The sequence below is a fragment of the Festucalex cinctus genome, chromosome 12, assembly GCF_051991245.1.
Source record: "Festucalex cinctus isolate MCC-2025b chromosome 12, RoL_Fcin_1.0, whole genome shotgun sequence".
Taxonomy (NCBI): Eukaryota; Metazoa; Chordata; class Actinopteri; order Syngnathiformes; family Syngnathidae; genus Festucalex; species Festucalex cinctus.
In genome coordinates this window covers 27108861-27133221 of record NC_135422.1, presented here as the reverse complement: position 1 = coordinate 27133221, position 24361 = coordinate 27108861, and the positions used below count along the sequence as shown (strand labels likewise).

Here is a 24361-nt window from a genome sequence, read left to right as displayed (position 1 = left end):
CAATGAGTACAACGAGCGATGATGTGTATATACACTTTTACAAAAAAATACCAATCAGGGCAACTCATTGCCTAAAAATAAAAAAGGACGCTGATTTTTGCAGGTCTTAACAATCACCAAAACCCGTTGAGCTTGACACACACACTGGCAAAAAAATATTCTACATGTAAACGTTTATTATGCCATTTTCAAAGAAATTTTGCTTCCAATATGCCAGTACCCCAACGTGCCAGTACCCCAACGTGCAAGTACCCCAACGTGCAAGGACCCCAACGTGGCCCGGGCTGCGAGGGCCCTTTATAGCTGCTCGCAGCTCTAGTTCTTCTTCTTCTTCTTCTTCTTCTTCTTCTTTATTCTCCGCAAACGATCGCATTTTTGAGGGCCTAAACATTTACGAAAACTCACCAAACTTTGCAGTCTCTTCGGGCCCGGCGAAAAATTTGATATTATGTAGTTGTCATAACAACGCGACTCTATAGCGCCACCTAGCTTAGAAAAATAAAAACCAATCCCGGCCCGTTTGAGCTAGAGCTACGAAAATTGGCAGGCACGTGTAGCACTCCGAGACGCACAAAAAAGTCAGTGGAAGCCATTTCCTAAAATGTACAGGAAGTGAGCTATGAATTTTTTAATGTCCAATTTTGGCCTATTTTGGCACATTCACTGTGGTCATACTTTTTCCCCCTATGCAAACATTTTTCATCCCATTGACTTTAAACTTGGCATTTATGATCTCAAGACCTAAGAGAACAACTAGGCAAAAAATCTTGCCTTTTCGAAATACTATATGACGGGGGCGGGGCATCAAATATTGCCTTTAAAATTTCATTTGTCCAGAAAGAGCAAATGCTGAATAACTCCCATGTTCAAGCTCCAAAAAATCTCAAACTTCTCAGGCAACGTAATAGTCACGGCCTGAAAACATCTATATGATAAAATTCAGTTATACATATAGCGCCACCTAGTGGTAACAATAAATGTCATACTTTACGTTTTTAGCTACTGTGCCGAGCTCGTTGAAGGGATCCAGTTGAAAATTGGTCAGAAAAGCCTTAAGATGTTGATCATGCCCCACACCGAATATTGTAACTTTTCGCCAAAGGGTGTGGCCGCTACGGTGACGCAAAGTCCGAAAATTTTTCGTGACAATAAAAGCTGCATGAACTTGACCGAGATGATCCTATCTTCTCAAAATTTCACACATTTGATGAGAGTCCAGCCCTTAAGACATCTACGAACTTATATTTCATCTTACTGATAGCGCCATCTAGTGGCAATTTTTTTTTTAACGAATTTTCTTCTACGTTTTTCTCCAAACACGTTAACTGGACCTACCTCATATTTGCTCAGATGAGGGTTTCGGCCTTCATGGTGTCACAACACGAAGGTTGTGAGTTTTCGTGAATTGCTGTGGGCGTGGCTAAGCGCTGTTCGCCAAGAAAACAACGCCAGTTTTGAGGGTCTAAACATGCACAGAAACTCATGAAACTTGGCACACATATCTGGCCTGGTAAAATGAGCAATATTTTATTGTTGATTGTGCTATTTTTACAAAAATGACTCAATAGCGCCCCCTAGAAGTTTTTAACGAAGCAGCCCCAGTTGTACGTTTAAGCAAAAACGACGAATATTTTTAGGTGTATGAGGGAGCCCAAGACCTACAAAAAAGTCTCTTGGACCCATGTGCTAAAATAAACAGGAAGTGAGCTACGAATTTTTGAATGTCCCAATTTTTTACGAATTTAGCACATTTACAGGGGGCATACTTTTGCCCACTTCTCCTACACGTTTCATCCGACTGACTTCAGACTTGACCTGGACCATGTCAAGACCTGAGCCAACGACAGGGGGAAAAAATCTTGACTTTTCGGAATACTATATGATGAGGGCGGGGCATCAAATTTTGTGTTTCACAATGAAAAAGGATAGGCTTAATAACTCCCCGGTACATGCTCAAAAAAATCCCAAATTTGACATGTATGTTTAGAGTCAAGGCCTGAAGGTATCTATATGACAACATTCAGTTATATATGCAGCGCCACCTAGCCCTTGAGGCAAAACAAAAAAATACCCCACATACGGTATTTTGTCCAAAAAATGTAAACTCATTCTAAGTGTGATAACTAAGTCATTTATGAATATTCTTTTCTTTTCAACCACTCAAAATGTTCACTAGCATCAGACCTATCCAAACATACGTATTTTTTATTTAGTTTTATTTATTTTTGATAGCCTCTATTGACGTTAATAGCAGTATCGTGAATGAAGGATATGCTGAATAACTCCCCGGTACATGCTTCAAAAAATCCCAAACTTGACATGTATATTTATAGTCAAGGCCTGAAGGTATCTCTATGACAAAATTTAGTTATAAATACTGCGCCACCTAGTCCTTGAGGCATTAAAAAAAAAAAAAAACCCACTTACGGTATTTTGAACAAAATTTGTGAACTTGTAAGTGTTATAACTAAGTCATTTATGAATATTCTTTTACTTTCCACTACTCAAGGTGTTCACTGGTATCAGACCGATCCAAACATCTGTAGTTTTTTTATTCAGTTTCATTTTTTTTTGATCGCCTCTATGGACAATAAAAGCAACATTGTGCAATGAGTACAAGCGATGATGGGTATACATACTTTTGCAAAAAAAAAACAGTCAGGTCAACTCATTCCCTAAAAATAAAAAAGGAAGCTGATTTTTGCAGATCTTGACAATCACCAAAACACATTGAGCTTCACACACACATCTCACCTGGAAAAAAAAAAATTCACATGTAAAGGTTTATCATGCCATGTTCAAAGAAATTTTGCTCCTAATGTGCCAGTACCCCAATGTGCGAGTACCCCAACGTGCAAGTACCCCAACGTGGCCCGGGCTGCGAGGGCCCTTTATAGCTGCTTGCAGCTCTAGTTATTAGGGCCCGAGCAGCGACCGCTGCGAGGTCCCTATTGTTTTTCAAGGAATTCTTATTATTAGGGCCCGAGCAGCGACCGCTGCGAGGTCCCTATTGTTCCTGAAGGAATTCTTATTCTTCTTCTTCTTCTTCTTTTTCTTTGTTATTATTCTTTTCCGCAAACAACCACATTTTTGAGGCACTAAACATGAACGAAAACTCACCAAACTTTACACGGAGATCGGGCCTGGCGAAAAATTTGATATTTTAAAGTCGCCATACGTGATAACAGAAAAAAGGCTCTGTAGCGCCACCTACATAGGTTTAACGGATCCCTGTCCCGCTACGATTGTCCTATGGCTACGAAAATTGTGTGGCACCTGTAGCACATCCAGATGAACAAAAACCTCTTTGATATGTGTACCCTAAAATAGACAGGAAGTGAGGTATGAGTATTTGAATGTCCAATTTTGGCCCATTTTTGCACATTTACAGGGGTCATACTTTTGCCCGCTTCTCCTACACGGTTAACCCGATTGACTTCAAACTTGGGCTGTACCATCTCAAGACCTGGGACAACATCATGGTAAAAAATCTAAAGTTTTTGACATACTATATGACGGTGGCGGGGCATCAAATTTACAGTTTCAAAATTCTTACTTAACAAAGCATTGCCGTGGTACGTTTAATTGAGAGCCACGAAAATTGGTACACATATGTAACAGACTATGATCTACAAAAAACTCTTTTTGAACCATATGCTAAACCTAACAGGAAGTCCGCCAGAGGCGAGGCATCAAATTTTGTGTTTCAAAATTATTATTTAATGAAGCATTCCCGGCTGTACATTTCACCTAGAGTTACCAACATTTGAAGACATATGTAACAGCCCTCAAGGTACAAAAAACTCTTTTTGAACCATATGCTAAACCGAACAGGAAGTCCGCCAGTTTGATTTACTTTGGAACGTGTTGCCATTTTTTGGGCCATTTCATAGGGGTCTTATTTTAACGAACTCCTCCTACAGAGTTTATCCGATCATCTCCAAACTTGGTGTGATTCATCTTAAAATGTTGAAGATGAAAAGTTATTGAAAGCTTTTTATTTCGTCGCACGCTGTTGCCGTGGCATGCACAGTTTGCAAAGGAAAAAATTCCCTCTTAATGAAGCATTCAAAGTTGTACGAAGCAGCGAGAGCTACGAAAATTTGGAGACAAATTTAACAGCCCACAATGTACAAAAAAGTCTCTTGGTGCCATGTGCTAAACCCAACAGGAAGTCCCGTAAGGGCCGGTCATCACATTTTGAGGTAAAAAACTCCTCTTTAACGAAGCATTCCCGGTTGTACGTTTCACCTAGCGCTATGATAATTTAGAGGCATACATAAGAGCCCACGATGTACAAAATAGTCTCTTGGAACCATCTTCCAAAACAAACAGGAAGTCCGCCATTTTGATTTACGTTGGGATTTGTAGCCATTTTTTGTGGCCTTTTTTAGGGGTCATATTTTAACGAACTCCTCCTGCAAAATTTATCCGACTGTCTTCAAACTTGGTGTGCTTCATCTTAAGATGTTTAAGATACAAAGTTATCGAAAGTTATTTATTTTGTCCCACGCCGTTTCATGGCGATGCATTGTTTGCCAAGTAAAATGCTGCTTTTTTTTTTTTGGTCTAAACATGTGCAAAAACTCATGAAACTTTACACACACATCAGGCTTGTCATAAGCATGAATATTTTAGAGATTTCTTATTAAATTTGCAATAAATGCTTCAATAGCGCCCTCTAGACATTTTTATGAAGTCTTTCCGATTATATGATTCAGCTAGATGTGTGAATATTGGCAGGCATGCCTAATATATTCAAAAAGTATTCTATATAGCCATGTGCCAATCCATTTTGATTTTATTTTGTTAATTGTGCATCATTTTTGGCCTTTCCATGAAACTTTACAAACATAAAGCATGGCAAAAACGTTTAAAATTTAGATGGTTTCCTATTTGACAGTACCCCAACATGCCAGTACCCCGACGTGCAAATACCCCAACGTGGCCCGGGTTGCGAGGGCCCTTTATAGCTGCTCGCAGCTCTAGTTAGGGCCCGAGCAGCGACCGCTGCGAGGTCCCTATTGTTCCTGAAGGAATTCTTATTATTATTCTTCTTCTTCTTCTTCTTTTTCTTTGTTATTATTCTTTTCCGCAAACAACCACATTTTTGAGGCACTAAACATGAACGAAAACTCACCAAACTTTACACGCAGATCGGGTCTGGCGAAAAATTTGATATTTTAAAGTCGCCATACATGATAACAGAAAAATGGCTCTGTAGCGCCACCTACATAGGTTTAACGGATCCCTGTCCCGCTACGATTGTCCTATGGCTACGAAAATTGTGTGGCACCTGTAGCACATCCAGATGAACAAAAACCTCTTTGATATGTGTACCCTAAAATAGACAGGAAGTGAGGTATGAGTATTTGAATGTCCAATTTTGGCCCATTTTTGCACATTTACAGGGGTCATACTTTTGCCCGCTTCTCCTACACGGTTAACCCGATTGACTTCAAACTTGGGCTGTACCATCTCAACACCTGGGACAACATCATGGTAAAAAATCTAAAGTTTTTGACATACTATATGACGGTGGCGGGGCATCAAATTTACAGTTTCAAAATTCTTACTTAACGAAGCATTGCCGGTGGTACGTTTAATCTAGAGCTACGAAAATTGGTACACATATGTAACAGACTATGATCTACAAAAAAGCCTGTTGGTGCCATATGCTAAACCTAACAGGAAGTCCGCCAGAGGCGAGGCATCAAATTTTGTGTTTCAAAATTCTAACTTAATGAAGCATTCCCGGCTGTACATTTCACCTAGAGTTACCAATATTTGAAGACATATGTAACAGCCCTCAAGGTACAAAAAACTCTTTTTGAACCATATGCTAAACCTAACAGGAAGTCTGCCATTTTGATTTACTTTGGAACGTGTTGCCATTTTTTGGGCCATTTCATAGGGGTCTTATTTTAACGAACTCCTCCTACAGAGTTTATCCGATCATCTCCAAACTTGGTGTGATTCATCTTAAGATGTTGAAGATGAAAAGTTATTGAAAGCTTTTTATTTTGTCGCACGCTGTTGCCGTGGCATGCACAGTTTGCAAAGGAAAAAATTACTTCTTAATGAAGCATTCCCAGTTGTACGAAGCAGCTAGAGCTACGAAAATTTGGAGACAAATGTAACAGCCCACGATGTACAAAAAAGTCTCTTGGTGCCATGTGCTAAACCCAACAGGAAGATGCAAATTTATCAAAAGTTTTTTATTTTGTCGCACGCTGCTGCTATAGCGATGCATTGGTTGCCAAGTAAAGTGCTGCTTTGTTTTTTTTTATCTATACATGTGTGAAAACTCGTGAAACTTTGCACACACATCAGACTTGTCATTAACATGAATTTTTAGAGATTTCTTGTGCAATTTGCAATAAATCGCACCCTCTATACATTTTTTATGAAGCATTTCCGATTGGATGATTCAAGCGCGAAATAACTAAAGATGACTTGACTTGACTTGACCTAGATTTGTGAAAACTCAGAGGCATACCTATTATATTATTATTATTTTTTGTACCTTACAAGATTATCTCTTGTGCCACATTAAACCCCTTTGCAGGCCTGAGCCAAACCACGGTCCATACATTTGATACCACTGCTTTATTTCAATGGTCAAGTACTTCATAACCACACCTACTTATGCTTGTCCTTGCATATATAGTAGACAACAAAGAGCTCTTTCAACAAAAGACATTTCCATCTACAAAGTCATACAAGGTAAGCACTCTATAAATTCTGCAATCACTACACTTCTATTCCTAAATTATCACTTCAAATACCAACAATGGTTAATACAGCTACAAATGTCTTGTATGTTTATGAAGTATGATACTGTATTTATTTCTACTCCTTTGCTTTTCTACAGAACATGAACAAATCACCAAGCAAATTCTCTTTTGATAAAGACCCTCTAATCATCTCCATACGCAAAGATTGCCAACTTTTTTCCGTAAGTATACAATACATAAACTAAACAGGACAACTTTCTCAATCATATACAGTATGCCATACATATATGTATTAAGTTCTCATTTATTAACAGGTTTGTTAAAGGCACCTTTAGTGTGTTTTTCTGTTTGTAATGTTTCTCCACGAGCACGTCTAGCCATTGATATCATGTAGAACACATATGCTAACCTTTTAGAGACAATTGAAGCTTACTTGCACAGTAGCCACTATCTTAACCACTTAATTCACATGTCTACTTGACAACTTATTACATGTAGTGAAATGGTACTTTGTGCGTCTTTTGCTTTTTTCTGAACACTGCTTTTCAACTCTTTCCTTAAAACCAATACATGCGGTACTGTTATACTGTATAAATATATATGTCCGTGTGTATATATTTGTATATTCTTTCAAATAAACTCGTTTTGACACACACAGCCATTGAGTAACATGCAACACGACCACAACGTTTTGCACCAACACGTTAGATCTGCTATTTAGAATCATGGAATCTAACATGACTGATTTTCATTGAATGCTTTGTCATTACAGTATGCATGCATTGATCATGCTTTCAGTCTCAACCACTTATACCAGCGCAGCCTTGATCTTCATTCCCAAATGAACCAACTAGTCCATGTGACTCGAGTCAATCAAGCACTTGAAAAACAGATAGACTTCAAAACCAAGCTTGTGAAAGAACTCCAGACTGCATTGGATATAAAGGATGCATGTGATGCATTTGTCCGTGATGGTAAGCTATATGACATGGAAGACACACAAACACTAACACAGCAAGCATCCCCATCCTACACATTGTGTATAATGAATGACATGTTTGACAATGGACATTTTTACATTTTTTTGTTAATGCACGTTCCTTTTTTTCTGTTAGGAATATCTTGAAGGTAACATTGGACTGTTAACTAAAACACTGACTGATTATTGAGCCGCAATTTCTCAATGAATATAATGTGAATACATACTACACTTGATTACTTTCAAATCTGACTGATATCATGTAGCTATGCTGTGATCTTGCCCTCTTTCATCCACTGATAGACACTTCAAAGTTCTTTTTTTTCTGTATCTTCTCAAAATAACTGACATATTCATGGAAAAGATTGTATTTAAATTCTATCATTATTAATTACTATTATTATGTTTATGTCTTTGCCCCTGATTATGATGTTTCTATACCATAGATTTTTAAAAAAAAAAATTTTGGACATACTGTGACTTGACCTTTACAATACTAATTTTTACTAAGAAAAAATCAATCACACACCATAATATTTTATACTTATCCTGCATGTATCTGGACACACCATGCCAAATTTTACACTTACATAACCATTTATGTACCTGTCGTATCCTTACTTTTATTCATCATTTCATCACACAATCCTAAAACATTGCTTTTTGAGCCAGAGGATTCAACTATACCATTTTTGCGTGTCTTATTACTTACTAGCTATATTATTTATTAACGGGCAAAAACTATGAATATAAGATCACCGTCAAATATTACGTCTGTAATATCCATATACAGTGCATTACATAATATGCATTTGTATTAAGACACTACCATGCTAAAAATATGCACACGACTGTTCTGTAAACTACACCTAAGACAACCAAACTTCACAGATCTAACATGATTCTTCATTCTTTTTTGTTCTACAGATGTATCAAATGCTGCCACACAGACAGAAGAAGCCACTGAGGACATGCACGAAGACGATGATCACAATATAACAGGACAGGTTAACCCCCCTGAAGTTTTAGCCCGCAGGTCAAAGCGTCCTAGGAATAATTCATCCATGGAGGTTACATTATCCTAAGACAGACTATGTGCTAACCCAAACTCTTTGACCCCAAGGGATTCATCTGTCCCAGAAAACTTTTACACTAAAGAGTTTATCTGTCCTAGGGCGCTGTTAACCCCAGGTTAAAGTGTTATTTAATCTGTCCTGTTACAACAGCTATACATAAACAGCTGCATTCCTCTCCTGTTCCATCTCTCGCACTTCTTTCATCTCTTTTTCTCCTCTACTTATACCTATGCTTGCTCATGTGCTTTTTTCCCCTTTAGATGATGTCATTGGTTAGCCTGCTTCAAAGCTACATTTTTTCTTGAATAACTGTCACACATTTACTGTTTGCTGGACCCTACAAAACTGTCACAATACTTCACTATGTCATGAATACATATGTGTTGCACAGCGACACCACATTAAGAGTCATCAAAAAGCTTTTTATTTGATCACACACCATCTCTGTGCCATGCAATGTTTTCAAATAAACAGATGCTGGTTTTGAATATCAAACGAGCGACTTTTCATGAAACTTTGCACACACATCAGAAAGTCCACACTTTTGAATTTATTTTGGGAATTGTGCATCATTTTTGGCCTTTTACTGCACCTTTTTACACACAAGGCACGGCAAATGCATTTCTATTTTCCATGGTCCTTGTCTATTTAACAGTACCCCAACGTGCAAGTCCCCCGACTTGCATATACCCCAACGTGGCCCGGGTTGCGAGGGCCCTTTATAGCTGCTCGCAGCTCTAGTTCTTCTTTTTATTTGTTATTATTCTTTTCCGCAAACAATCACATTTTTGAGACACTAAACGTGAACGAAAACTCACCAAACTTTACACACACGTCAGGCCTGGCGAAAAATTTGATATTTTAAAGTCGCCATAGGTGATAACAGAAAAATGGCTCCATAGCGCCACCTACATAGGTTAAACAGATCCCTGGCCCGCTACGATTGTCCGACGGCTATGAAAATTGTGTGGCACCTGTAGCACATCCAGATGAACAAAAACCTCTTTGATGTGTGTACCCTAAAATAGACAGGAAGTGAGATATGAGTATTTAAATGTCCAATTTTGGCCAATTTTTGCACATTTACAGGGGTCATACTTTTGCCTGCTTCTCCTACACGGTTAATCCAATTGACTTCAAACTTGGGATGTACCATCTCAAGACCTGGGACAACACCATGGTAAAAAATCTAAAGTTTTCGACATACTATATGACGGCGGTGGGGCATCAAATTTAGAGTTTCAAAACTCTTACTAAACGTAGTATTGCCGGTTGTATGTTTAACCTAGAGCTACGAAAATTGGTACACATATGTAACAGACTATGACCTACAAAAAAGTCTGTTGGTGCCATATGCTAAACCCAACAGGAAGTCCGCCAGAGGCGGGGCATCAAATTTTGAGTTTCAAAATTCTTACTTAATGAAGCATTCTCGGCTGTACGTTTCACCTAGAGTTACCAAAATTTAAAGACATATGTAACAGCCCTCAAGGTACAAAAAACTCTTTTTGAACCATATGCTAAACCTAACAGAAAGTCCACCATTTTGATTTACTTTGGAACGTGTTCCCATTTTTTTGGCCATTTCATAGGGGTCCTATTTTAACGAACTCCTCTTACAGAGTTTATCCGATCATCTTCAAACTTGGTGTGATTCATCTTAAGATGTTGAAGATGAAAAGTTATTGAAAGCTTTTTATTTCGCTGCACGCTGTTGTCGTGGCATGCACTTGTTTGCAAAGGAAAAAAATTCTTCTTAATGAAGAATTCTCAGTTGTACGAAGCAGCTAGAGCTACGAAAATTTGTAGACATATGTAACAGCCCACGTTGTACAAAAAAGTCTCTTGCTGCTTTGTGCTAAACCCAACAGGAAGTCCCGCAAGGGCCGGGCATCACTTTTTGAGCTAAAAAACTCCTCTTTAACGAAGCATTCCCGGTTGTACCTTTCACCTAGCGCTATGATAATTTGGAGGCATACATAAGAGCCCACGATGTACAAAAAAGTCTTTTAGAACCATATGCTAAGCCAAACAGGAAGTCCGGCATTTTGATTTACTTTGCTATTTGTAGCCATTTTTTGGGGGCCTTTTATAGGCCTCATATTTTCTACAAAACTTATCAGATTGTCTTCATTCTTTGGCATGTTTCATCTGAAGTATTGCCGGTTATACGTTTAATCTAGAGCTACGAAAATTGGTACACATATGTAACAGACTATGATCTACAAAAAAGCCTGTTGGTGCCATATGCTAAACCTAACAGGAAGTCCGCCAGAGGCAGGGCATCAAATTTTGCATTTCAAAATTTTTACTTAATGAAGCATTTCCGGCTGTACGTTTCACCTAGAGTGACCAAAATTTGAAGACATATGTAACAGCCCTCGAGGTACAAAAAACTCTTTTTGAACCATATGCTAAACCTAACAGGAAGTCTGCCATTTTGATTTACTTTGGAACATGTTGCCATTTTTTTGGCCATTTCATAGGGGTCTTATTTTAACGAACTCCTCCTACAGAGTTTATCCGATCATCTTCAAACTTGGTCTGATTCATCTTAAGATGTTGACGATGAAAAGTTATTGAAAGCTTTTTATTTCGTCGCACGCTGTTGTCGTGGCATGCACTGTTGGCAAAGGAAAAAAAAATCCTTCTTAATGCAGCGTTCCCAGTTGGACGAAGCAGCTCGAGCTACAAAAATTTGTAGACATATGTACACATTTGTCCACATATATATATTTACATATGCATGTAAAAAAATTATGTCAGGCTAAACTAAATGGTTGATTAGGCCCCACACATTTTCACCTTACCATACCCGGCCCTCTTTGCAAAAGGTTTGAACACTCCTGGCCTAAACCTAGGTGTATACTCAAACTATGCACGCACATAAAGCCTGGAACAAAATGTGTAATTTAGAGGGTTCTTGTTTTGTTTTTTGTATTCCTTATATTTCATGTCATTGTACTTGACACACTATTTTTACTACTCACTGAATCAGTTAAAAGAACATTTAATTGATACAATCCAATCACATCCTAGAGAATTGAAAACACATTCAATCATGAGGTTGTTAAGACACATTTACTTCTGTAGCACTTAACCACAAACAAGTTGCGACATCCCCTGATCTAACCCTCCAACCGGGCAAGGAAAAACTTTCAGGGGTCATATTTTAACGAACCCCTCCTACAAAATTTATCCGACTGTCTTCAAACTTGGTGTGTTTCATCTTAAGATGTTTAAGATGCAAAGTAATCGAAAGTTTTTTATTTTGTAACACGCTGTTGCCATAGCAATGCATTGTTTGTCAAGTGCTGCTTTTTTTTTTTTTATACACATGAAAACTCATGAAACTTTGCAAACACATCAGACTTGTCATGAACATGAATTTTCAGAGATTTATTGTGCAATTTGCAATAAATAGCGCCCTCTAGACATTTTTATGAAGCATTTCCGATTGTATGATTATGCTAGACCTACAAAAAAGTATTATGTAGCCATTTGCCAAACCAAAGAGGAAGTCCGCTATTTTGATTTTATTTTGGGAATTATACATAATTTTTGGCCTTCTTCATTAAACTTTGCACAGACAAGGCATGGAAAAAACTAACATTTTAAATGGTCCTTGTTCCATGTAACAGTACCCCAACGTGCCAGTACCCTGACGTGCAAGTAACCCAACGTTGTGCTCAATAGCGCCCTCTATGCATTTTTATGGAGCATTTCCAATTGTATGATTCAAGCGATACACAACTAAAGATGACTTGACCTAGATTTGTGAAAACTGGGAGGCATACCTATTAGCTTAAGACCTACAAAAAGTATTCTGTAGCCGTATGCTAAACCTAAAAGGAAGTCCGCCATTTTGAATTTATTTTGGGAATTGCGCACCATATTTTGCGTTTTGATTAAACTTTGCACACACAAGGCTTGTCAAAAACATTTTAGATGGTCCTTGTCCTATTTGACAGTACCCCAACGTGCCAGTACCCCGACGTGCAAGTACCCCAACGTGGCACGCCTTTGCTGTAGCGATGCATTGTTTGCAAAGAATTTTTTTTTTTATATGATTCAGCTAGATGTGTGAATATTGGGAGGCATACCTATCAGCCGAATACCTCGACAAAGCATTCCATAGCAATGTGAACAAACACAAAAAGCATGGCAAAACATTTACAATTTAGACGGTTTCTTATGAAACAGTACCCTAACGTGCCAGTACCCCGACGTGCAAATACCCCAACGTGGCACGGGTTGCGAGGGCCCTTTATAGCTGCTCGCAGCTCTAGTTATTATTCTTCTTCTTCTTCTTCTCCGTAAACGATCACGATTTTGGGTACCTAAACATTTATGAAAACTCACCAAACTTTGCACACTCCTCAGGCCCGGCGAAAAATTTGATATTATGAAGTCGTCATAACAACGCGACTCTATAGCGCCCCCTAGCATAGAAAAATAAAAACCAAGCCCGGCATGTTTGAGCTAGAGCAACGAAAATTGGCAGGCACGTGTAGCACCCCGAGACGCACAAAAAAGTCTATTGGGACCATGTAGCTAAAATGTACAGGAAGTGAGCTATGAATTTTTTAATGTCCAATTTTGGCCTATTTTGGCACATTCACTGTGGTCATGCTTTTTCCCCCTTTGCAAACATTTTTCATCCCATTGACTTCAAACTTGGCATTTATCATCTCAAGACCTGAGAGAACAACTGGGGAAAAAATCTTGCCTTTTCGAAATACTATATGACGGGGGCGGGGCATCAAATATTGCCTTTAAAATTTCATTTGTCCAGAAAGAGCAAATGCTTAATAACTCCCATGTTCAAGCTCCAAAAAATCTCAAACTTATCAGGCAACTTAATAGTCACGGCCTGAAAACATCTATATGATAAAATTCAGTTATCCATGTAGCGCCACCTAGTGGTAACAATAATTGTCATACTTTACGTTTTTAGCTACTGTGCTGTGCTCGTTGAAGGGATCCAGTTGAAAATTGGTCAGAAAAGCCTTAAGATGTTGATCATGCCCCACACCGAATATTGTAACTTTTCGCCAAAGGGCGTGGCCGCTACGGTGCCGCAAAGTCTGAAGATTTCTCGTGACAACAAAAGCTGCATTAACTTGACCGAGATGATGCTATCTTCTCAAAATTTTACACAATTGATGAGAGTCCAGCCCTAAAGACATCTACAAACTTATATTTCATCTTACTGATAGCGCCACCTACTGGCAATTTTTTTTCTTACGATTTTTCTTCAATGTTTTTCTCCAACCATGTTAACTGGACCTACCTCATATTTGCTCAGATGAGGGTGTCGGCCTTCATGCTGTCACAACACGAAGTTTGTGAGTTTTCGCAAGTCGCTGTGGGCGTGGCTAAGCGCTCTTCGCCAAGAAAACAACGCCAATTTTGAGGGCCTAAACTGGCACAGAAACACACGAAACTTGGCACACACAGCTGGCCTGGCAAAATGAGCAATTTTTTATCGGCGATTGTGCTATTTTTACAAAAATGACTCAATAGCGCCCCCTAGAAATCTTTAACGAAACAGCCCCAGTTGTACGTTTAAGCAAGAACGACGAATATTTTTAGGTGTATGAGGGAGCCCAAGACCTACAAAAAAGTCTCTTGTACCCATATGCTAAAATGAACAGGAAGTGAGCTACGAATTTTTGAATGTCCCATTTTTGACGATTTTTGCACATTCACAGGGGGCAGACTTTTGCCCACTTCTCCTACACGTTTCATCCGACTGAGTTAAGACTTGGCCTGGACCATGTCAAGACCTGAGCCAACGACAGGGGGAAAATTTTTGACTTTTCAAAATACTATATGATGAGGGCGGGGCATCAAAATTTGTGTTTCGCAATGAAAAAGGATATGCTTGATAACTCCCCGGTACATGCTCCAAAAAATCCCAAACTTGACATGTATGTTTATCGTCAAGGCCTGAAGTTATCTCTATGACAACATTCAGTTATATATGCAGCGCCACCTAGCCCTTGAGGCATAAAAAAAAAATACCCCACATACGGTATTTTGTACAAAAAATGTAAACTCATTCTAAGTGTGATAACTAAGTCATTTATGAATATTCTTTTAGTTTCCACCACTCAAAATGTTCACTGGCATCAGACTTATCCAAACATATATATATTTTTATTTATTTTTGATAGCCTCTGTGGACATTAAAAGCAATATCGTGAATGAAGGATATGCTTAATAACTCCACGGTACATGCTCCAAAAAAAATCCCACACTTGACATGTATGCTTATAATCAAGGCCTGAAGGTATCTCGATGACAACATTCAGTTATAAATACAGCGCCACCTAGCCCTTGAGGCTTATATAAAAAAAAAAAACCCACATACGGTATTTTGTACAAAAAAATGTAAACTCATTCTAAGTGTGATGACTAAGTCATTTCTGAATATTCTTTTAGTTTCCACCACTCAAATTGTTCACTGGCTTCACACCGATCCAAACGTATGTACGTTTCCATTTTGTTTTATTCATTTTTGATTGCCCCTTTGGACAATAAAAGTAACATTGTGCAATGAGTACAACACACGATGATGTATATATACACTTTTACAAAAAAAATACCAATCAGGGCAACTCATTGCCTAAAAATAAAAAAGGACGCTGATTTTTGCAGGTCTTAACAATCACCAAAACCCGTTGAGCTTGACACACACTGGCAAAAAAAATATTCTACATGTAAACGTTTATTATGCCATTTTCAAAGAAATTTTGCTTCCAATATGCCAGTACCCCAACGTGCCAGTACCCTAACGTGCAAGTACCCCAACGTGCAAGGACTCCAACGTGGCCCGGGCTGCGAGGGCCCTTTATAGCTGCTCGCAGCTCTAGTTATTAGGGCCCGAGCAGCGACCGCTGCGAGGTCCCTATTGTTTTTGTAAAAATTATTATTATTATTAGGGCCCGAGCAGCGACCGCTGCGAGGTCCCTATTGTTTTTTAAGGAATTCTTATTATTCTTCTTTTTATTTGTTATTATTCTTTTCCGCAAACAATCACATTTTTGAGACACTAAACGTGAACGAAAACTCACCAAACTTTACACACACGTCAGGCCTGGCGAAAAATTTGATATTTTAAAGTCGCCATAGGTGATAACAGAAAAATGGCTCCATAGCGCCACCTACATAGGTTAAACAGATCCCTGGCCCACTACGATTGTCCGACGGCTATGAAAATTGTGTGGCACCTGTAGCACATCCAGATGAACAAAAAACTCTTTGAAGTGTGTACCCTAAAATAGACAGGAAGTGAGATATGAGTATTTAAATGTCCAATTTTGGCCAATTTTTGCACATTTACAGGGGTCATACTTTTGCCTGCTTCTCCTACACGGTTAATCCAATTGACTTCAAACTTGGGATGTACCATCTCAAGACCTGGGACAACACCATGGTAAAAAATCTAAAGTTTTCGACATACTATATGACGGCGGTGGGGCATCAAATTTAGAGTTTCAAAACTCTTACTAAACGTAGTATTGCCGGTTGTATGTTTAACCTAGAGCTACGAAAATTGGTACACATATGTAACAGACTATGACCTACAAAAAAGTCTGTTGGTGCCATATGCTAAACCCAACAGGAAGTCCGCCAGAGGCGGGGCATCAAATTTTGAGTTTCAAAATTCTTACTTAATGAAGCATTCCCGGCTGTACGTTTCACCTAGAGTTACCAAAATTTAAAGACATATGTAACAGCCCTCAAGGTACAAAAAACTCTTTTTGAACCATATGCTAAACCTAACAGAAAGTCCACCATTTTGATTTACTTTGGAACGTGTTCCCATTTTTTTGGCCATTTCATAGGGGTCCTATTTTAACGAACTCCTCTTACAGAGTTTATCCGATCATCTTCAAACTTGGTGTGATTCATCTTAAGATGTTGAAGATGAAAAGTTATTGAAAGCTTTTTATTTCGCTGCACGCTGTTGTCGTGGCATGCACTTGTTTGCAAAGGAAAAAAATTCTTCTTAATGAAGAATTCTCAGTTGTACGAAGCAGCTAGAGCTACGAAAATTTGTAGACATATGTAACAGCCCACGATGTACAAAAAAGTCTCTTGGTGCCATGTGCTAAACCCAACAGGAAGTCCCGTAAGGGCCGGTCATCACATTTTGAGGTAAAAAACTCCTCTTTAACGAAGCATTCCCGGTTGTACCTTTCACCTAGCGCTATGATAATTTGGAGGCATACATAAGATCCCACGATGTACAAAAAAGTCTTTTAGAACCATATGCTAAGCCAAACAGGAAGTCCGGCATTTTGATTTACTTTGCTATTTGTAGCCATTTTTTGGGGGCCTTTTATAGGCCTCATATTTTCTACAAAACTTATCAGATTGTCTTCATTCTTTGGCATGTTTCATCTGAAGTATTGCCGGTTATACGTCTAATCTAGAGCTACGAAAATTGGTACACATATGTAACATACTATGATCTACAAAAAAGCCTGTTGGTGCCATATGCTAAACCTAACAGGAAGTCCGCCAGAGGCAGGGCATCAAATTTTGCATTTCAAAATTTTTACTTAATGAAGCATTTCCGGCTGTACGTTTCACCTAGAGTGACCAAAATTTGTAGAGGTATATAACAGCCCTCGAGGTACAAAAAACTCTTTTTGAACCATATGCTAAACCTAACAGGAAGTCTGCCATTTTGATTTACTTTGGCCATTTTTTTGGCCATTTCATAGGGGTCTTATTTTAACGAACTCCTCCTACAGAGTTTATCCGATCATCTTCAAACTTGGTGTGATTCATCTTAAGATGTTGACGATGAAAAGTTATTGAAAGCTTTTTATTTCGTCGCACGCTGTTGTCGTGGCATGCACTGTTGGCAAAGGAAAAAAAAATCCTTCTTAATGCAGCGTTCCCAGTTGGACGAAGCAGCTGGAGCTACAAAAATTTGTAGACATATGTACACATTTGTCCACATATATATATTTACATATGCATGTAAAAAAATTATGTCAGGCTAAACTAAATGGTTGATTAGGCCCCACACATTTTCACCTTACCATACCCGGCCCTCTTTGCAAAAGGTTTGAACACTCCTGGCCTAAACCTAGGTGTATACTCAAACTATGCACGCACATAAAGCCTGGAACAAAATGTGTAATTTAGAGGGTTCTTGTTTTGTTTTTTGTATTCCTTATATTTCATGTCATTATACTTGACACACTATTTTTACTACTCACTGAATCAGTTATAAGAACATTTAATTGATACAATCCAATCACATCCTAGAGAATTGAAAACACATTCAATCATGAGGTTGTTAAGAAACATTTACTTCTGTAGCACTTAACCACAAACAAGTTGCGACATCCCCTGATCTAACCCTCCAACCGGGCAAGGAAAAACTTTCAGGGGTCATATTTTAACGAACCCCTCCTACAAAATTTATCCGACTGTCTTCAAACTTGGTGTGTTTCATCTTAAGATGTTTAAGATTCAAAGTAATCGAAAGTTTTTTATTTTGTAACACGCTGTTGCCATAGCAATGCATTGTTTGTCAAGTGCTGCTTTTTTTTTTTTATACACATGAAAACTCATGGAACTTTGCAAACACATCAGACTTGTCATGAACATGAATTTTCAGAGATTTATTGTGCAATTTGCAATAAATAGCGCCCTCTAGACCTTTTTATGAAGCATTTCCGATTGTATGATTATGCTAGACCTACAAAAAAGTATTATGTAGCCATTTGCCAAACCAAAGAGGAAGTCCGCTATTTTGATTTTATTTTGGGAATTATACATCATTTTTGGCCTTTTTCATTCAACTTTGCACAGACAAGGCATGGAAAAAACTAACAGTTTGATGCTATCTTCTCAAAATTTTACACAATTGATGAGAGTCCAGCCCTAAAGACATCTACAAACTTATATTTCATCTAACTGATAGCGCCACCTAGTGGCAATTTCTTTTCTTACGAATTTTCTTCTACGTTTTTCTCCAAACACGTTAACTGGACCTACCTCATATTTGCTCAGATGAGGGTTTCGGCCTTCATGATGTCACAACACGAAGTTTGTGAGTTTTCGCGAATTGCTGTGGGCGTGGCTAAGCGCTGTTCGCCAAGAAAACAACGCCAGTTTTGAGGGTCTAAACATGCACAGAAACTCCTGAAACTTGGCACACACATCTGGCCTGGTAAAATGAGCAATATTTTATTGTTGATTGTGCTATTTTTACAAAAATGACTCAATAGCGCCCCCTCGAAATTTTTAACGAAGCAGCCCCGGTTGTACGTTTAAGCAAGAACGACGAATATTTTCAGGTGTATGAGGGAGCCCAAGACCTACAAAAAAGTCTCTTGTACCCATATGCTAAAATGAACAGGAAGTGAGCTACGAATTTTTGAATGTCCCATTTTTGACGATTTTTGCACATTCACAGGGGGCAGACTTTTGCCCACCTCTCCTACACGTTTCATCCGACTGAGTTAAGACTTGGCCTGGACCATGTCAAGACCTGAGCCAACGACAGGGGGAAAAATTTTGACTTTTTGAAATACTATATGATGAGGGCGGGGCATCAAATTTTGTGTTTCGCAATGAAAAAGGATATGCTTGATAACTCCCCGGTACATGCTCCAAAAAATCCCAAACTTGACATGTATGTTTATCGTCAAGGCCTGAAGTTATCTCTATGACAACATTCAGTTATATATGCAGCGCCACCTAGCCCTTGAGGCATGAAAAAAAAATACCCCACATACGGTATTTTGTACAAAAAATGTAAACTCATTCTAAGTGTGATAACGAAGTCATTTATGAATATTCTTTTAGTTTCCACCACTCAAATTGTTCACTGGCTTCACACCGATCCAAACGTATGTACGTTTCCATTTTGTTTTATTCATTTTTGATTGCCCCTTTGGACAATAAAAGTAACATTGTGCAATGAGTACAACGAGCGATGATGTGTATATACACTTTTACAAAAAAATACCAATCAGGGCAACTCATTGCCTAAAAATAAAAAAGGACGCTGATTTTTGCAGGTCTTAACAATCACCAAAACCCGTTGAGCTTGACACACACACTGGCAAAAAAATATTCTACATGTAAACGTTTATTTATGCCATTTTCAAAGAAATTTTGCTTCCAATATGCCAGTACCCCAATGTGCCAGTACCCCAACGTGCAAGTACCCCAACATGCAAGGACCCCAACGTGGCCCGGGCTGCGAGGGCCCTTTATAGCTGCTCGCAGCTCTAGTTAGGGCCCGAGCCGCGACCGCTGCGAGGTCCCTATTGTTTTTCGTTCGAATTATTATTATTATTATTATTATTATTATTATTCTTTTTCTCCGTAAACAATCGCATTTTTGAGTACCTAAACATTCACGAAGACTCACCAAACTTTGCACACTCCTCAGGCCCGGCGAAAAATTTGATATTATGAAGTCGTCATAACAACGCGACTCTATAGCGCCCCCTAGCGTAGAAAAATAAAAACCAAGCCTGGCACGTTTGAGCTAGAGCAACGAAAATTGGCAGGCACGTGTAGCACCCCGAGACGCACAAAAAAGTCTATTGGGACCATGTAGCTAAAATGTACAGGAAATGAGCTATGAATTTTTTTATGTCCAATTTTGGCCTATTTTGGCACATTCACTGTGGTCATGCTTTTTCCCCCTCTGCAAACATTTTTCATCCAATTCACATCAAACTTGGCATTTATCATCTCAAGACCTGAGAGAACAACTGGGCAAAAAGTCTTGCCTTTTCGAAATACTATATGATGGGGGCGGGGCATCAAATATTGTCTTTAAAATTTCATTTGTCCAGAAAGAGCAAATGCTTAATAACTCCCATGTTCAAGCTCCAAAAAATCTCAAACTTCTCAGGCAACGTAATAGTCACGGCCTGAAAACATCTATATGATAAAATTCAGTTATACATATAGCGCCACCTAGTGGTGACAATAAATGTCATACTTTACGTTTTTAGCTACTGCGCTGAGCTCGTTGAAGGGATCCAGTTGAAAGTTGGTCAGAAAAGCCTTAAGATGTTGATCATGCCCAACACCGAATATTGTAACTTTTCGCCAAAGGGCGTGGCCGCTACGGTGCCGCAAAGTCTGAAGATTTTTCGTGACAATAAAAGCTGCATGAACTTGACCGAGATGATCCTATCTTCTCAAAATTTCACACATTTGATGAGAGTCCAGCCCTAAAGACATCTTCGAACTTATATTTCATCTTACTGATAGCGCCACCTAGTGGCAATTTTTTTTCTTACGAATTTTCTTGTAAATTTTTTCTCCAAACACGTTAACTGGACCAACCTCATATTTGCTCAGATGAGGGTTTCGGCCTTCATGATGTCACAACACGAAGTTTGTGAGTTTTCGCGAATCGCTGTGGGCGTGGCTAAGCACTGTTCGCCAAGAAAACAACGCCAGTTTTGAGGGTCTAAACATGCGCAGAAACTCATGAAACTTGGCACACACATCTGGCCTGGTAAAATGAACAATATTTTATTGTTGATTGTGCTATTTTTACAAAAATGACTCAATAGCGCCCCCTAGAATTTTTTAACGAAGCAGCCCCGATTGTACGTTTAAGCAAGATCTACGAAAATTATTACGTGTATGAGGGAGCCAAAGACCTACAAAAAAGTCTCTTGGACCCATATGCTAAAATGAACAGGAAGTGAGCTACGAATTTTTGAATGTCCCATTTTTTACGATTTTTGCACATTTTCAGGAGGCATACTTTTGCCCACTTCTCCTACACGTTTTATCCGACTGACTTATGACTTGACCTGGTCGATGCCAAGACCTGAGCCAACAACAGACGGAAAAATCTTTACTTTTGGAAATACTATATGATGAGGGCGGGGCATCAAAATTTGTGTTTCGCACTGAAAAAGGATATGCTTAATAACTCCCCGATACATGCTCCAAAAAATCCCAAACTTGACATGTATGTTTATCGTCAAGGCCTGAAGGTATCTCTATGACAACATGCAGTTATATATGCAGCGCCACCTAGCCCTTGAGGCATGAAAAAAAAATACCCCACTTACGGTATTTTGTACAAAAAATGTAAACTCATTCTAAGTGTGATAACTAAGTCATTTAGGAATATTCTTTTACCTTCCACCACTCAAAATATTCACTGGCATCAGACCTAACCAAACATACATATTTTTGTTATTTAGTTTTATGTATTTTTGATAGCCTCTATGGACATTAAAAGCAATATCGTGAATGAAGGCTATGCTTAATAACTCCCAGGTACATGCTCCAAAAAATCCCATATTTGAAATGTATATTTAGAGTCAAGGCCTGAAGGTATCTCTATGACAAAATTCAGTTATAAATACAGCGCCACCTAGTCCTTGAGGCATAAAAAAAATGCCTCACTTACGGTATTTTTGCAAAAATTGTAAACTCATTGTAAGTGTGATAACTAAGTCATTTATGAATATTCTTTTACTTTCCACCACTCAATATGTTCACTGGTATCAGACCGATCCAAACATACGTATTTTTTATTTAGTTTTATTTTATTTTTTTATCGCCTCTATGGACAATAAAAGCAACTTTGTGCAATGAGTACGAGCGATGATGTGTGTATATATACTTTTACGAAAAATACCAATCAGAGCAACTCATTGCCTAAAAATAAAAAAAAGACGCTGATTTTTGCAGATCTTAACAATCACCAAAACCCATTGAGCTTGACACACTCATCACACCTGGCAAAAAAAAAAAAAAAAAGTCCACATGTTTATCATGCCATTTTCAAAGAAATTCTGCTTCCAATGTGCCAATACCCCAATGTGCAAGTTCCCCAACGTGCAAGTACCCCAACGTGGCCCGGGCTGCGAGGGCCCTTTATAGCTGCTCGCAGCTCTAGTTAGGGCCCGAGCAGCGACCGCTGCGAGGTCCCTATTGTTTTTGTAAAAATTATTATTATTATTATTATTATTCTTTATTCTCCGCAAACAATCGCGATTTTGGGTACCTAAACATTCACGAAAACTCACCGAACTTTGCACACTCTTCAGGTCCGGCGAAAAATTTGATATTATGAAGTCGTTATAACAACGCGACTCTATAGCGCCCCCTAGCGTAGAAAAATAAAAACCAAGCCCGGCACGTTTGAGCTAGAGCAACGAAAATTGGCAGGCACGTGTAGCACCCCGAGACACACAAAAAAGTCTATTGGGACCATGTAGCTAAAATGTACAGGAAGTGAGCTATGAATTTTTTTATGTCCAATTTTGGCCTATTTTGGCACATTCACTGTGGTCATGCTTTTTCCCCCTATGCAAACATTTTTCATCCAATTGACTTCAAACTTGGCATTTATCATCTCAAGACTTAAGAGTAAAAATAGGCAAAAAATCTTGCGTTTTCGAAATACTATATGACGGGGGCGGGGCATCAAATATTGCCTTTAAAATTTCATTTGTCCAGAAAGAGCAAATGCTGAATAACTCCCATGTACAAGCTCCAAAAAATCTCAAACTTCTCAGGCAACGTAATAGTCACGGCCTGAAAACACCTATATGAAAAAATTCAGTTATACATATAGCGCCACCTAGTGGTTACAATAAATGTCATACTTTACGTTTTTAGCTACTGTGCTGAGCTCGTTGAAGGGATCCAGTTGAAAATTGGTCAGAAAAGCCTTAAGATGTTGATGATGCCCCACACCGAATATTGTAACTTTTCGCCAAAGGGCGTGGCCGCTACGGTGACGCAAAGTCTGAAGATTTTTCGTGACAATAAAAGCTGCATGAACTTGACCGAGATGATCCTATCTTCTCAAAATTTCACACATTTGATGAGAGTCCAGCCCTAAAGACATCTACGAACTTATATTTCATCTAACTGATAGCGCCACCTAGTGGCAATTTTTTTTCTTACGAATTTTCTTGTACATTTTTCTCCAAACACGTTAACTGGACCAACCTCATATTTGCTCAGATGGGGGTTTCGGCCTTCATGATGTCACAACACGAAGTTTGTGAGTTTTCGCGAATCGCTGTGGGCGTGGCTAAGCACTGTTCGCCAAGAAAACAACGCTAGTTTTGATGGTCTAAACATGCGCAGAAACTCATGAAACTTGGCACACACATCTGGCCTGGCAAAATGAGCAATATTTTATCATGTATTGTCCTATTTTTACAAAAATGACTCAATAGCGCCCCCTAGAAATTTTTAACGAAGCAGCCCCGATTGTACGTTTAAGCAAGATCTACGAAAATTTTTAGGTGTATGAGGGAGTCCAAGACCTACAAAAAAGTCTCTTGGACCCATGTGCTAAAATGAACAGGAAGTGAGCTATGAATTTTTGAATGTCCCATTTTTGACGATTTTTGCACATTTTCAGGGGGCATACTTTTGCCCACTTCTCCTACACATTTCATCCGACTGACTTTAGACTTGACCTGGACCATGTCAAGACCTGAGCCAACTACAGGCAGAAAAATCTTGACTTTTGGAAATACTATATGATGAGGGCGGGGCATCAAATTTTGTGTTTCGCACTGAAAAAG

General features: G+C 38.8%; 1 protein-coding gene and 1 long non-coding RNA gene across 4 annotated transcripts in view; both read left to right on the top strand.

The window, feature by feature from the left end:
• Positions 1-24361, top strand: part of gabrr2a (gamma-aminobutyric acid type A receptor subunit rho2a) — a 222919-nt gene that overhangs the window by 109663 nt on the left and 88895 nt on the right. The window contains exon 1 of one of the 3 annotated variants that reach the window (XM_077538066.1): positions 3409-3482. The exons of the other annotated variants lie outside the window; for them this stretch is intronic. Within the exon in view, the coding sequence (XP_077394192.1) occupies positions 3480-3482 (3 nt within the window). The 5' untranslated portion in view covers positions 3409-3479. Of the gene's footprint in view, positions 1-3408; positions 3483-24361 lie in introns of those variants that run through there. 3 annotated transcript variants of the gene reach the window in all.
• On the top strand, positions 5971-9234 carry LOC144031202 (uncharacterized). The gene is made up of 3 exons (XR_013287466.1): positions 5971-6958; positions 7510-7711; positions 8644-9234. It is a non-coding gene; the product is annotated as an uncharacterized LOC144031202 (long non-coding RNA).